Source organism: Dasypus novemcinctus, chromosome 12 (genome assembly GCF_030445035.2).
Source record: "Dasypus novemcinctus isolate mDasNov1 chromosome 12, mDasNov1.1.hap2, whole genome shotgun sequence".
NCBI lineage: Eukaryota > Metazoa > Chordata > Mammalia > Cingulata > Dasypodidae > Dasypus > Dasypus novemcinctus.
Window position 1 is genome coordinate 64,125,946 of NC_080684.1, and position 15,783 is coordinate 64,141,728.

The window sequence follows — 15,783 nt, forward strand, 5'->3', positions numbered from 1 at the left end:
AGTAGGTCCACACCTTGGGTAGGGCTAAAAACTTCCCCTCCAAGAGTTCCTGGCATTGTAGTGTTCAACTACCTGCTCTAAAACTTGCCTTGCTGATAAAGAACTAGACCACTTTTCTTAGATGTTCACCTTTTAACTTAATTAACTAAATAGAGCAGATGCCTTTGCAACAGTTGTCCTCCTTACCTATGCTCTAAAATACTGAATTCCTTGCAGTTTACAATATGATAGGATCTCCCTGCATCTGAGGCAATAGTTTCTATCTGTATATCACTAATGCCTAGCATAGTGATGGAGGAATACCAAGTACCCCACACATACTGATTGAATGAAGCAAATGAATACATGAATTAATGCATGGTTGTATGAGTGGGTGAATGAGTAGGCAAATAAAACAGTTGAATAATCCTCAGCTGTTCTCTCTCTCACTTTTAGGACTTCACCTTTCACCACTGTTTCCACTCAAACCTCCCCAATCCTGTAAAGCCTGTGTCTCCACATGAAACCACTGCCTTATATTTCTCCTTGCACACTCTAACAACTCTTTAAAAGTATAATCTCACTGTGTTGCCTCCACTTACTTCCTATTTACTCCTTAATCTCTCTGGCTCTTGCCTTCTCTCCAGTCTACTAAAATTGTAATCTTGAGGATACTCAAGAACATCTTAATTACTAAATTCCATGACCTTTGTTGAATCCACTTTTGAATAAAATCCATACTTCATTTAAGCTTGTTAAACTCTTGGTTATTATGAAAACTCTACTTGGATGACTACAAGGATATTACTTTCTCCTGGTTCTCATACATTTTGGCATCTTCTCTTATTTTTGTTCATTAACTGCCCTCTTTCTTTGACTTGTCTTTACACTGATGTTTGGCCTTGGATGTCTCCCTCTTATTCCAGACTGTCTACCTGGATCATGTCACTGATTTCTAAGATTTTTAGGATTACTGAGTTGTACATGATCAGCATATCTATGTATCCATCCAGGCTGATCTGCCTTTTTAACTTTACATCTTTATGTACTGATGTCTTATTAGGTTGTTCCGCTTATGAACCCACAAACCCTTAAAATACAAAATCTAAAATCAAACTGTCCATCTCCTCTCTAATCTCCAATACCCTACCTCTCCCTAAAATACTGCTTTTAGTACATTTATGCTTTTTCTGTTGGTCACCATTAGTCCAGGTCATAAACTTTATAGAGTCTACTTTCATTCTTCTCTCTTCTTATCCCTCACATTTAATTTTCATCCTGTTATTGTGACCTCCAGGTATCCAATCCATCACATTGGATTCAGTATTCTTTTTAGAACAAAGATCTGATTATACCAACTACTTCTTTTAAAAAAAATGCTTTGGTAGCTGAACATTATCAAATGCCTATTCATGATGTTTGGGGTTATTTAAAATTTGTCCAATGCTCCATTTACAATATATGCCCTCTCTTCACACTTTTCATACACACACACACACACACACACATGCAGATCCTAAGTATTGGTTAGATTCAGCAGATTATTTGTATTTACATACACATCAGTGCTTCATTTTTCCATGCCCTTATTGCCATACTTGATATCTTTTAAGAACTCATTATACATTTGTTAATTAAGTGGTTAAAAGCCAAGAACAAATGAAAAAGGAGGAAGAAATAGAAGAAACACATGAGGAAGAGGGGAAGGAATGCTCTGCATACAGCATAACATGCCTTTCTTTACTATTCCCTTCTCAGCTTCATGAACTTGTCTTTTAATATCAGATCATAGCTCATCTCCTCAATATCAAATTCTCTGAGCTCCCTGCTTCTTCAGGGCATTTCCTCTTATATAAAATGGCTATTCCATATTGCATAGATTGAGTTGCTTTTTAGATGTCCTCAGGGTGATAAGAGAAGCACTTGCTTTTCTTCTTTCAATATTGTCGTACCCCATCCTTGTCATTTATCCTCCTTTACCTCCTTCTCTTAGTTTGCCAGGTCTTCTATAACAAATACCTCAGGCTGATAGCTTAAACCACAGCAATTTTTATATCACAGTTTTGGATATAATTTATGATATCATAGTTTTAGAAGTCCAATATCAGTGTGTTGGCAGGATTGGGCTTCTCCAAAGCCCTGTAGTGTTCTGGCAGTGGCTTTCCTACAATTGATAACTCAGTCTCTAGCTCTGTCACATGGCCTTCTGACTCCTCTTGTCTCCTATTGACTCTGTCTCCAAATTTCCTTCTGCTTAGAAAGACTCCAGTCATATTGCTTTAAGGCCCACCCTCATCTTAATGGGATTTGATGAGTTTGGCCTCATCTTAAAGAGATCTTCAAAAAGCATATTTACAAATGAATTCACATCCACAGGACCAGGGATTAAGACTTGTACATGTCTTTGTGGAGGACATGATTTAATCCATAACATGCCCCCTCCACTTCTCACCCTTTCTTGTTCTCTTCATCACCATTTCTCCAAATCTCTACCACTAACCAAGTGTCATATTTAATGGCAAATCTATTTTACAAGAGAGTTAGCTATGCAATATGACATTCCTCTCCAAGGGTAGCTTAATGCAAAGATATTGGAAAAAGCTGAGATTTTCAATTTATAATGATTAAGGTTAAAGGTGCATTAAATCATGCTTAGAATGAACTATTTCTACTACTAAAGTGCATTTTAGGTTGCGATTCTGTTTCCATTGACTAGAACTTTGAATATGTTATATCACTGACTCTTTTATACTGGATAAATATTGTATCATTGACCCTTTTATACTGGATAAAAACCAAAGACCCTATCCTTAGAAACATGCAATACATATCCACATAAAGCTAAATTTTATGTCCAGTTTCAGGATTTTCAGAGATTCCATAGAAGCCTACTAATGTACCTCATATGAAGAATCCTTGGTACTTGCTCTTAATTCCCAGAGTCTATTTAATATGCACAAACTTATGCAGACATGTCTTGTAGTTATGAGAGATGGTATAAAAATCTGCACTGTCCTTGTTCTTCAGAAAATATATGCAGATCTTTAAAGTTTTGAGCAAAGGCTGAGAAAACCTGTGTTTTAAAGCTTTTTTTTCTGGAAAGTAGTTACCTATACTTTTAGTGCTCTATGCTTCAATTAATTATAATAATAATATAATCTCTCCATTATTAATTGCTAGTATCATATTTCTCTCAGTATGTAAGAGAAAACCCAGGTTATCAGGGTGTCTTCTATAAAGAACAAAGGTTGCAAACCGAACCAATCTCTGGGGCATATAAGATTCCCCTTTTTGTCTTATAATACTCAAACTTGAAAATGCTAAACTCTTAGTTCATTCTGCATACATTGAACCAGGTACATGTTAAGCCACAAGAATGTTCAGATCACTTTCAATACACAAAGTCCAAGCTCTGTTGCATAATTATGACAGACAATTAGAAGTCTCTATTTATTATCAGGAAACAGTATTTTGGTGCTAGTGGACCAAAATATTTCATTGGAGTACTTGAAATGAGAGAAACTCTCGTTTAACTATACATACTTTAGATGCATAGTTCTAAGCATGGTCAATTTTATATTTTTAAGTATTTGAGTTAGCATTCCTATATTTCAGTAATCATATGAAGCTAAGAAACACCTTGTCTCATTGAATCTGGCACGTACTCTCATTATAGACTCCTCTCTTCTCAGTTTCCCCAAATTAGTCTGAATGTCAGTAGCCATTTATTATCCCAGTTGCTTTTTATTTTTCTTGTGGTAGCTAAGAGATCTTATATCTGTCAGAAAATGTCACTGTGAAAAGCAGAAAGGACTGTATATCATGATATAATTCTTGAAGCAATAGATAGTTATTCCTTATTTAATGTACAGATTAAGTGCAGCTTCATTGAGTTTACTGCTTATTTTACGTGTAGCTGCTTTGCTCAATAATGTTATCTATTCTGGCCTACATTAGCATTTGATTTGCCACCTCTTGTTACTGTCCTCTTCACCTCTTTACCCTTAGGATCTCGAAAATATTTCTAAATTGAATGGTGTTTCATGATTGTCATATTTATGTTTTATTGGAATTTTTAAAATAATAATTAAAACAAATGGATCAATTGAAATTATATGCATGGTGAATTAGATGGTTTGATGGAAACAAAGCCAGCTGAAAGGACCTGAAGACATTGTCTGCTTCAGCCTGCTGCCTTTGGGCAGGCTTAGCAGTGAAGCAGTAATAGCAGCACACTAGCTATGGGGTAGTTCTTTTACAGGTCATGAAGGGCTTTCACATGCATTTTATGTAATTACATGAGACCAAGAAATGCTGGGTATAGCATTTTTCCTCAGTCTTAAAATAATATAAAAAGGGAACCAAGCAAGGAAGACAGCCTCTCCAAGGTTACGACCGGAGGCTGGACATGATGGAAATGGTTAACGACAACTGGACTGCTCCAAAGAGGAGCCCACTGGTAACAGCATGTTCTGCTTAACAGAATGTGAGAATAAAATTCAGTGCCTCCGAGGTCTAATCTTAGTGTGGCCATCTGTACCATCCTTCTCTCTTGTCCTGTGAGACCCAAAAACACTGCTGCTGGGAGGGCAGGTAATGTTCCTTCATCTGAGACGTAGTCAGTTTGACTCCATTTTCAGTTTTCTCACCATTACCTCCATGAAGTCACAGCTTAACTGTTATATGTTATTGTTTCAGTACAAGAGGGTAGATTTTTGTAAGACCATAAGCTTTACAGTATCCAAATTTTCAAACTATAAAAGTATCTGAAACATTTCTGTGACCAGAAAACAATCTTAGTTGTTACCTTTATGAGATAGGCTTTTTCTACAAGGAACCAATATGAGAAATTATTCATTTATTTATATAAATAAATAGGTAGGTAGGTAGATGATAGATAGAGATTAAGCCCTTGCCATGTGCATGGCACTTATCTGACATTCCAGAGGAAAGACATGTAAGAGGAAGCAAGAAAGAAAAGATAAATATACTCAAACATCTCCAAGTTTTCATAGGACCAAGAACTCACATAGATCAGGATGGTCATGAAACAGAAGAGCAAGAAGTAATTGTGAGAGCATTCCCAGGGGAGGCACATTCTGAATATTAGATTGAACACTGGATGTTTAGCTGGAAAATTCCACTAACCTGTGAAAAAGTACTAACATATATGAAAGTGAGTCACTTTTTTTCAACCGTGATGACCCAAATAGACAGGCAGAAGTCACAAGTAGAATCTTGGTACTGCAAGGAATTCTTTTTCCTTTGGTGGAAGGATAATTTCTCTTATAGAGTAATTCAGTGATGTATATATGGTTCTCTTTTGCAAATGTAATGTTTCTTATTTTAACAATGATTGTTACTAATAACTTTGAATGCCAAGTGTATGTGCCTTCCCTGTCCCCATCAACTACAGTCTTCCCTCAGTGATGCTGCTATGCCATTATTAAATGCCTCCATCTCAGTTAGGCTTGATCAGTCCAACAAGTTTAGGGGTTGCATTTCAATGTGGGCTTTGAAACTGTGATTATCCATCACACTGGAAAAACAACATTTCTAATCAGTCTGTCTTTATGACCACCTTCATCATAATTCTAATTACTCTGTTTTTATATAAGGTTGCCATTACCACCTGGGGCTTTTTCAGGACTCTGGAAGAATCAGGAAGCATTCAAGCATTTATACTTTGAGAAATTTCCTGTAAGAACTTTAATATATTTTTTCCTTCTTACATACTTTTCTACAGTTCTTGCCTATTACATTGAGCAACTTGCTCCTAGAAACATAGATCATGAAAAGACTTTTAAAGGTTATTGGGCTAGTTGCCAGTTCTCAGGGATGAGAATGTCCAAACCACATTTGTCTAAATAAGGAATTTTCATACTTACATTTATCAGTCTCTGGAGAAAGAAATTCCTCAGTTTCTTTTAGCAGTCTTTCCTAAAATTTAACAGCCCTCGATATCAGGAAATTTTTGTTAATCTAAAATATTTTCTAGACATTCTCTTTCATTTCCTCAATTGGATTCCTTAGTACAGAATAAGAGCAACTGTACTAAATGTCATTAAGACCATTTAACCTCCTCTACTCCTTGTTATGTGAGTGAAATTCATGCAGCTGGCTCAGAAGCTATTTTTCATCCCTTTACCTATTTTTTGATATCTTTTCCTGAAGGTTCTCTGTAGTCTTTATTTTTAAATCTCACTGTAAAATATGGATCTAGAAGAGAGATAGTTTTTTTCAAAACCAAAGTTCTGGTGCCCTAGATAACAAAGTGTCTTCCTATTTAATGTCCTGTCACTTTCCTTTCACTCCATGCCAAGGTCATGTGTGGTATGTACATAATGGCATTTTATTTACAGTACATGTCAGGGTCCCACAATCATCTTTCTTCTGCCCCTTCATTTCTGCTTCTTTCCCACAGAGGAATAACTGGGTCTCATTATGCACTAGGTAAAAAAGAACAAAGGATAAAAATTACATAAACAGTGAATCTAAGTGTTTAGCATCCTATCTTCATTACTTGTGAGTGAAGGATTGATGACCTAATCAACTAGACAAATGATAAGAGATCAAAAGTAGCTTCTTTTAGATAGAGATCTCAGAGCTGAGTGATCACAGTAGTCAAGATTAAACATATCCCCAATGGACTGTGGCAGGAAAGATTTGTCAGTGTAGTTGGCTCCAGTCAGTGCAATCTACTTGCCCAGTGGGTCACAGTTAAATCATCAGAGTGTTATGATGATTAATCATAACCTGGCAATGGCAAACAAAATGTGCATGTGGTTTTAACATGATCACCTTTAACTCTAAAATCTCCCTCAAGGACACAGTTTATGGTCTAGCTCTATAGAGTGATGCTATATTCTACCTTGTTACCTGACTGCACACCTCTCATCTGAGTATTAATAAGGACACACTTAACTGTGTACTATGCCTGCATGCTTTCCATACTTTAAATTCATTTCATGCTGCCCAAAGCTCACGGGGTATGTACTTTTACAATCCCCATTTTTCTAAAGGGGAATATTGAGGCACAGAAGAATTGAGTTACTTGCCCAGAGTCCCAGAAGGACTTAGAAGTGATGGAGCTGAGGTTTAAACCCATATAGTCTGGCTCTCAAGGCTGTGCTCACAACCACTACTCCAGGCTGCCCCTCTAATGGTAATAATAATAATAGTAATCACAGTAATAACTGACAATTATTGAAGGCTCAGGATATACCTTCAAGGAAGCATAAGTGCAACCAAATGCAACCTTCAAGGCATTTAATAGAAGAGCATTCTGAGTCTCAGAAAGGTCAAGAAAGACAAATAGTTACTCACCTGGATTTGTACTAAAGCCCGTATTCACAAACTCGAAGCAGAAGATTTAGAAGAAGCAATATTTACTTCCTTTTTACTTCTTGTTCTTCCTGATTCTTAATTCTACTTAGGCTTCTGGACCAGTCAAGATGTGCTACTTGGAGTTGATTAAAAATTAAATTCCATACTTACTATCAGATTTCACTGACACTTGAGTCTAATCCTAACTCACATTAATAAACAAGTGCTACATTTTGTAATTTTAAACAAGAAGCTTTAAAGCTTTTAAAAATTAATATAATTAGAGAAGAAATCTATCAAAGGATTACTTTGCAGTATCAAAGTGTATTGGAAATATTGAGCCATTACTTCTCCATTAAAAAAAGAAATTGAGCTCATAGACTTTGCAACTTTAAGTTCAAACATTTAACTGGAATATATATAGGAACATTTTACTTTATTCCTGACTGTTAGAAGAGCAAGGAGATTCTAGTAAGCTTTCAAATTCCAAAGTAATTTAATTCCATAGTGTAGTTTTGAAACAAAGTCAAATGCATATGGTAAATCCATTTCTATCACATTTTGTGTTTTTCCAAGCTTGAAATGATTATACTACCTAACATACATCTAATTAAGCATTATTTATTCTTATTTTCAGGGGTACTATGACACTATGGATGCTGGTTACATGGATGAAGAAGGATACTTGTACGTTATGTCTCGGGTTGATGATGTAATAAATGTTGCCGGTCACAGGATTTCTGCAGGTGCCATTGAAGAGGTATTGATGAATATTGGTATTCTACCCCTGGTAGAGCTGCACTGAAGATATTATTGAGGTTAAATCATTCTGCCTGGAGAATTACTCTCATATTCTCTATATTCTCCACATCTCTGCCTGGTAGTAATGAGTTTTAAACACTTAAAAACATTTGTATTTTATACATTTGCTTCTTATGACCAAGTTTTACATACAGTCTTTAGGTGGTGTGAGATTTAAACATTTTATTGTACTCTTACATCTGAGAATTTTCTTTCAAATGTGAGTTACACCAAGTTCCAAGAATAGTTTTTCAAAAATTTTGTAAAGTTTACCTAGAGTAAAATTCACTTTTTTGTGGTTGTACAATTCTGTGAAATTTTATATTTGCATAGTTTATTATAACAATCACCACAGACAGGATACAGAACAATTTCATCACTGCCAAAACATTCCCTCATAATGTCACCTTTGTATTTTGACCATTTCCCGACCCTAACAAATCTGTCAAATACTGGTTTTTTCCTGTTCCCATGTTTTGACCTTCTCTAGAATATCATAAAATAGAGTAATACAGTATGTAACCTTTTAGACTGGGTTTTTTCACTTAGGAAAATGCACTGGAAACTATCCCAGTTGTCACTTATATCACTAGTTTGTTTGGTTTGTTTTTTTTTTCATTGCTGAATAGCATTCCATTCTGGAGATATACCACAGTTTATCTTTATCCTCTCACCACTGAAAGACATTTCCAACTTTTCAGTTTTTGACAATTATGAATCAGGCTTCTATATACATTCAAAAACAAAATTTTGTGTAAAAATTAGTTTTCAGTATAAATACCAAGAAGTGGGTTTGCTGAATTATACTATAAATATAGTTAGGTTTATAAGAAACTGCCAAACAGTTTTACAGAGTGGTTGTATCATTGCACATTCTCAGTAGCAGTGATTCTAAGTTCCTGTTGCCTCCCATCCTCATCAGCATTTGGCATTGTCAGTATTCTTTATTTGAACCATTCCAAGACAGGTGTAATGGTATCTCATTGTGGTTTTAATTTATAGTTTCCGAAGGGACTAATGATGTTTAGCATATTTTCATATGGTTATTTGCCATCTGTTTATCGTGGTTATTTGCCATCTGTTTATCTTCTTTGGTTAAGGGTCTGCTAAAAAATTTTGCCCATTTTTTTAATGGGTTGTTTGTTTTCATATTGTTGAAATTTTGAGAGTTCTTTATATATTCTATACACAAGTCCTTTGCCTGAGACATGATTAGCAAATATTTTCCCTCAGATTGAAGCTGTCTTTATAATCTCTTAAGGCTCTTTGCAGAGCAAAATGATTTTCATTTTAATGAAAGTGAATTCACCAATTTGTTTTTATTTTATTGATCATGATTTTTGTGTCATATCTAAGAACTCTTTTCCTAAACCTAAGTCACAAAAATTTTTTCTTTTGTTTTCGTTTAAGAGTTGTATAGTTTTGTCTGATTTTACTCTTGAATGTTTTGCATCAGTTTGCATTTAAATTTTCAGTTAATACTTGCATATGGTGCAAGGTATAGGTTGAGGATTTTTTTATATGGATCCCAATAATAGAATCATTTGTTGAAAAGATTGTCCTTTCTCCATTGATTTTTCTTTTTTATCTTTGCCACAAATCAGTTGGCTTCATGACATGAATCTATTTCTGAATTTTCTCTATTATTTCATTGACCTATGTTTTTATCACCAATACCACACTGTCTTGGTACAGTCATTTTAAAGCATGTCTTATAATAGTGTAACTTCTCCCCATTTGTCCTTCATTTTTCACTATTATTTTGGTTGTTCTGGTTCCTTTATTTTTCCATGTATTTTAGAATTAGTTTCTTTATATCTAAAATGAATCCTACTTGAATTTTGATTGGGATTGTGTTCTATAGATTGATTTGGGGGGAAATTGACATCTTAACTATATTTAATCTTCCAGTTGATGTACTTTGTATGTCTCTCCATTTATTTAGATCTTTTTTGTATCTATCAGCAGCATTTTTTATACTTTTCAGCATATAAATTCTGAAAATATTTTGCTAGAATTATACCTAAATATTTAATTTTTGGAGCTATTGTAAATGATATTGATTTTTTAATATCTTGGCTTCCAATTTTTCATTGCTAGTGTTTAGCAATACTATTATTGATTTTTGTATACTGTATCCTGTGTTCTTGCTAAATTCATTTATTAGGTATAAGAAATCTTTTATTGGAATTTTCTACATAGACAATTATGTGGTCTGTGAATAGATTGTTTTACTACTTCCTGCCCAATCTGAATGCCTTTTATTTATTTTTCTTGCCTTCTTGCACTGGCTTCAACTTCTAGTATGATATTGAATAAGAGTGATGAGAGCAGACACCCTTTCCTAATATTTGATCTTAAGTAAAAGCATTCAGTCTTTTACCATTAACAAAATGTTAACTATACATGTTTTGTAGCATGCCTTTTATCAAACTGAGGAAGTCCTCTTCTATTCTTAATTAACTGAGCAGTTTTTTTTCTTATATAATGAATAGATGTTGACTTGTTTTTGTCTCTATTGATGTGATCCTATTTTTAGGCCTGTTAAATGTGTTAATTAATTTTCCCTGATATATGCATTAATTAATTTTCAGTCGTTGACCTATCTTTTCACTCCAAGAATAAAAGTTTGGTTGAAATGTATTATTGTTTTTATATATTGATTTTTCTGTCTATGATAATTTGCCTTGTTCTGAAATCTACTTTATGTGATATTCATATAGCGCTACCAGCTTTTTTGATTAGTGTTTGAATCATTTCTCTTTTTTTCTCTTTTCATTTTTAGTTTATCTACATCATTATACTTTGCATGGGTTTTTATAGACAACATACAGTTGGATCTTTTTTTCTTTAATCTAATTTGATAATCTTACTCTTTTAACTGGGGTTTTAGACCATTGTCATATAATTATTGACATATTTATATTTATATCTACCAGTATGTTATTACTGTTCTCAATGTATCTTCTATTTTTTATTCCTCTATTTCCCCTTTCTGCAAGTTATTTGGTTCCTTTTTAAAGACTCCATTTTTTTGCTGGAGCCCATATTTTTCTTTCATTCCAAGAGTGTTTGCCCATTTTTCTTGGTCTAGGTTTTTGTTGAGTTTTTAATATTAATCATTATAAATTTTATTGAGAATGTCCATTGAGTCTTCCCCTCCCTTCTTACTCCAGGTCTTATTCCTGGGTGACCCAGTTAGAGTCATGGGAATTTTTCCTACATGAGGAGTCAAATACTCCATACAGGAAAATGATTTTATGTTTATGTGTTAGTTTGCTAAAGACTGCTAATGCAATATAATAGAAATGGGCTGGCTTTTATAATAGGAATTTATTAGGGTGAAAACTTACAGTTCTGGGGCTGTGCAAATGTCCAAATTTAGGTATCATTAAAGATGTTGTCTCACCAAATCGCAGTTGCGGGCGAACACCTAAAGATGCTGTCTCTCAGAGCTCAGCTGTGGGCTGTCAAACACATGGCAGGGCATAATGGCAGCCCATTTCTCTTTCCCCTTTCCTTCAAGCCTGTCTCTTTCAACTTTGAGCTGCTCCATAGGCCTAGCTTCTTAGGGCTCTCATTGCTTTAACTTCAGCTCCACTGATTCCAGGATCTTTCTCAGCCTCTCAGGGTTTCTCTCTCTTTTTGAGGCTGTAGGCAATCCTGGAGTCCACTCTCACATGGCAGGGTAAAATGGCAGCTCTCTTTCTCAATGTTCCATTTATATAAGACTCCAGTAAAAGGATTAGGACCCACGCTGGGTCCTGCAATCTAATCAAACACACTTAACCAAAGTGATCTAATCAAAAGGATCCTTAACTGAATCTAACCAAAAGGTCCCACATACAATAGGTTCAAATGCACAGGAAATGTTAGCTTCAGAAAATTATTTTCTGGGATCCACAAAAGATTCCAACCAGCTCATGCCTATAAATGAGAAAGAGGCACCTATCTCTTACCCTTTTTGAAAGCATATCCTTGGAAACATAATGGGCCTGAATCCTAAACCCAACCCTTTGGTATATAAATTAAACATCTCCAGGAACTCTATAGCCCTGTTTGTCTCAACTTGCAGAGCCTAGAAATACTTACATGTTCTGGGGCTTTATCTTTTTTGACTTGTAAACACCTAGAGAGATAGCTTTCTAGTCTCCCCAGCACCTTGGTTATTTAAACTAGGGTTCTAGTCCAGGCTCTTAACTATTTTGCTCTCCCAAGGAAATTGTAAACTTTTATTATCCTTTCAGAACAGAGCAATTAATTTTATCCTGGATATTTGAATATTATGTTTTGGGATTCTCAATCTTATTTAAATCTTCTGGACTTTCACAATTCTTTTTGGTTGTTTATTTTAGCAAGTGATCAACCCAGTTAATATCAGTCTACTTATCCTGGCCCACTTTCTGTGGACTGTGGTTCCAGTATCAATACAGTTTTCTATTCTGGCCCATCCTGCTTGTGTCCCTTTCACATGAATTCAAATTCCATTTGAATTCATGCAAGCTCAGCTGGGGATGAGCCCAGAACTTCACACACAGATTTAAAGTATCCCTTTCTCCAACTCCCTTCTCATCTTGAAACTCTCCTCACTTTCTGATTCCCAGGGCTCCCCCTTATTGCTCTTCTGCAAGTCAAGACATTAACCTCCTGGCACTGTTACCAGGATTCAGTCCTGCAGAATCTATTAAGACAGTGCCCTTGGGGAGAGGGAGTGTCTCTGTCTTTTTACTGGCAGTGGCCCGGTGTAGGGAGGACAAGTCAACAGGGTTCTACTCTCAAGGACTGTCTTCATGACTAGTGAGGACAAGTGGCACTGATTCTTTGCTGGCATTCACTTGGTGTTCAGAGTCAACAAGGTTACTGTGGCTTTATAGTGGGAGCTCAAGATACTGTGTCTCTTCTGGTGTTCACATGCAATAGGAAGATTAAAATCTAAAGGGTTCTGTTTAACACCCTCTCATCTCTCTTTCGTGGCCCTCCAACTAGAGGGAACAGACTTTTCTTGGGACTTTTTCTGTCCGCACTCATTGACAGTTCCAGATTTGGGACTGCTCTAGTACCAAATGTATAGGAGGCAAAAAAACCCAACCAACCAACCAACAACAACAAACATAAACAACAACAAACATAAACACAACAGGGAACTCATTACCATGTTATCTCTCAAGTTCTAGTTAATTCTAATGGAGTCTTCTAATAGTTGGTTTATATATTTTAGTCCAGTCTCATACTAATAATTATTAGTATGGGAGATAAGGTGGAAGTTATAAACTCCATCTTTTCAAGAACCAGAACCCAGAAGGGTTTTTAAGCTAAATAGGCAAACTGCATATAAATGAATGAAAAATGGCAAAACAGTACAATAAATTCAGTGACATCAGACTGTGCAGAATAAATCCCCTAATTAAAAGATAGCCACCTTCTCTAAAGACTTCACTTACCTTTAGCTAAAATGTAAGTGCTTAACAATTTTTGTCATGTTGGTTTTTTTTTTCCCCAGTTATAGTCAATGTAACATTGTTTGAGTAAAATGAATGAGTTTCAAAAAATATTTTTGGAATATGTGACTTTTCTGTGCTATTATAATATTATCTTGTTTTAAACTATTCTGAACTTTCTGAGAACCTGAAATTGAAATTTATGCTTCATGTATTTTGGTGTATTGGTCAAAGGTGGTTCAATTTGCATGAACTTTTAATTTTTTTCTTCTAAGAGATTACCTCCCATGTCTGCCTGCATTTCTGGCAGACTCAGCTAATTAAAGTTCCAGGATTACACATGCTTAACTCTTATTATCAGTCAAAATCCTTGGCCTTCTCTTTTATTTTTAGAATGAAAAAAGAAGCGGCAACCTATTCAAATATTGTTGTGCTTTAATATGTTTCTACTGACAGCCTCCACACAATACTGTATGTAACAGCAGGGATAACTGTAACAGCAGGACAGGCAGTGAAAATGGAGAAATAGGGAAAAAAAAGTTCCAGAATCACTGATATCTAACAGAAATGTCATTGGGTTTTGGAGTATTTACAATACACAACAAGACACCTCTCTTAAAGTACACATCTCCTTTTAAATGACATCAATAATGAATTCTTTATTGAATATTTATATATAATAAGAAAATCAGTATCTTCATATCAGACTTGTCTTCTCTAGGATTCTTTAGAGGATTGTGAACCAACATTCTTTATTGCCTTTTGTCATCTTTAGCAAAACTGCTTAGCAAATTGATGCTTAATATGTATCTGAAATACTTAAGTTGATAGAACCAACTCTTACTTAAGTGGTCAGACCTTACTTTATATTTAAATGCTTTACCAGGGTTATCAGTGATGGATGTTGGATTACATTTTAATTTTTTGAAATGCAACTTGAAATTTTAATCCTTTTAAAGTCTCTTTTGTAAAAAATATACAGAATGAATGTTGTTTTGGATATAATGAAAATATCTGTGCTTTCTAGGTCCCTAAAGTAAAAATTTGGCAAGTGTGCTACCTTACATAACATAAATCAAGCAGAAATTTTATTAAATTGCTACCTCAAAAATGTTTTAGGAAACTCTGTGTTCTTTTCTGTTCTCATAATAAGAAAATAGAGCCCTAGAATAGCTTTTATAAACTTTAGAGGACATTATTATTCTGGCAGTTTCCATTACATGTGAGGGTCTTATGTAACTACTAAGTGATAATCAAATCTATTTGAGCAGTTGATTAGTCTTTGAAAGCCTAGCTTCAATCTAGACATTTGAGAAACTAGTGGAAGTTGAAAGAGTTCTTAAGAAAATTGGATATGAAATTGGTGAGCTGGGAACATTTGAGCCAGAAATACTAGGAGCTAATGTGGTCATTTTTGCTCAGTTTTCTTTTCATGTAGATGTCTCCAGGGAACAAGTTGGGCACCTTGGTTTCACTCTTTCACTTGAGCTTAAATTTCAGTTCATTAAATTATCTTAGTGACATCCTTGGGAACTTGGAAATCTGGTGTTAAAATACTACATTTAAAGCCTAGGGTAGAATTCACATAAAAGTTACCCTTTTGCAGATTGTTCTGACCAAAGTTTCTCTGTTTATTTTCCAAGTTAGCTATTTTGTTCACTGTTTTAGTAATGATTTCTTCAAGCTGGAATATATTTCCCAAAGTGACTGGGTATATAACAAAGATGACATGAAATTCAATTTTACCAGGATTAAATGACTACTGTACTTAAATAGTTGTAAAAATTGCTGAATACTATCCTGAGTATGGTTATGAATATTGATGAAGATATAAAATCTCCCTATTTCCTAGACCACTCCAGTTTCAGAGGAAATAAAAAGTCATCTTCTCTCTTTCTTCACATTCCAGAGACGTTCTTATCTTTATATCTTATGAGGGTGCTTGATCTAAGCTAATTTTTCCAAACTTAAAACATAATTGAGAAAACTGTGTAGTTTAGCCCTCTTAAGCCATAAAAACATTTTAAGCTAAATTTATACTAAAAATGGCAGTACCCCAGAAATAATGAGTGACAGGCAATTACCAGCCCTATTACCTTAACTGTTATCTCCTCTCTTGTGGTGAGGTAATTACCTTCTAGTTTGTATTACTTTTTCAGCTACTTAAATGTCAGTTATCCACAGCTGCTTCATGGATTTTTTTTTTTTTTTAAATTGTGTGTGTGTGGAAGAGTACATA

At 34.8% G+C, this 15,783-nt stretch overlaps 1 protein-coding gene across 1 annotated transcript in view; it reads left to right on the plus strand.

Moving 5' to 3' along the window:
* ACSS3 (acyl-CoA synthetase short chain family member 3) overlaps window positions 1-15,783 on the plus strand; it is a 167,956-nt gene that overhangs the window by 144,699 nt on the left and 7,474 nt on the right. Inside the window, exons 12-13 of the mRNA XM_004462242.5 lie at window positions 5,598-5,679; window positions 7,943-8,065. Coding sequence (XP_004462299.2) covers window positions 5,598-5,679; window positions 7,943-8,065 — 205 coding nt within the window. The remainder of the gene's footprint in view (window positions 1-5,597; window positions 5,680-7,942; window positions 8,066-15,783) is intronic.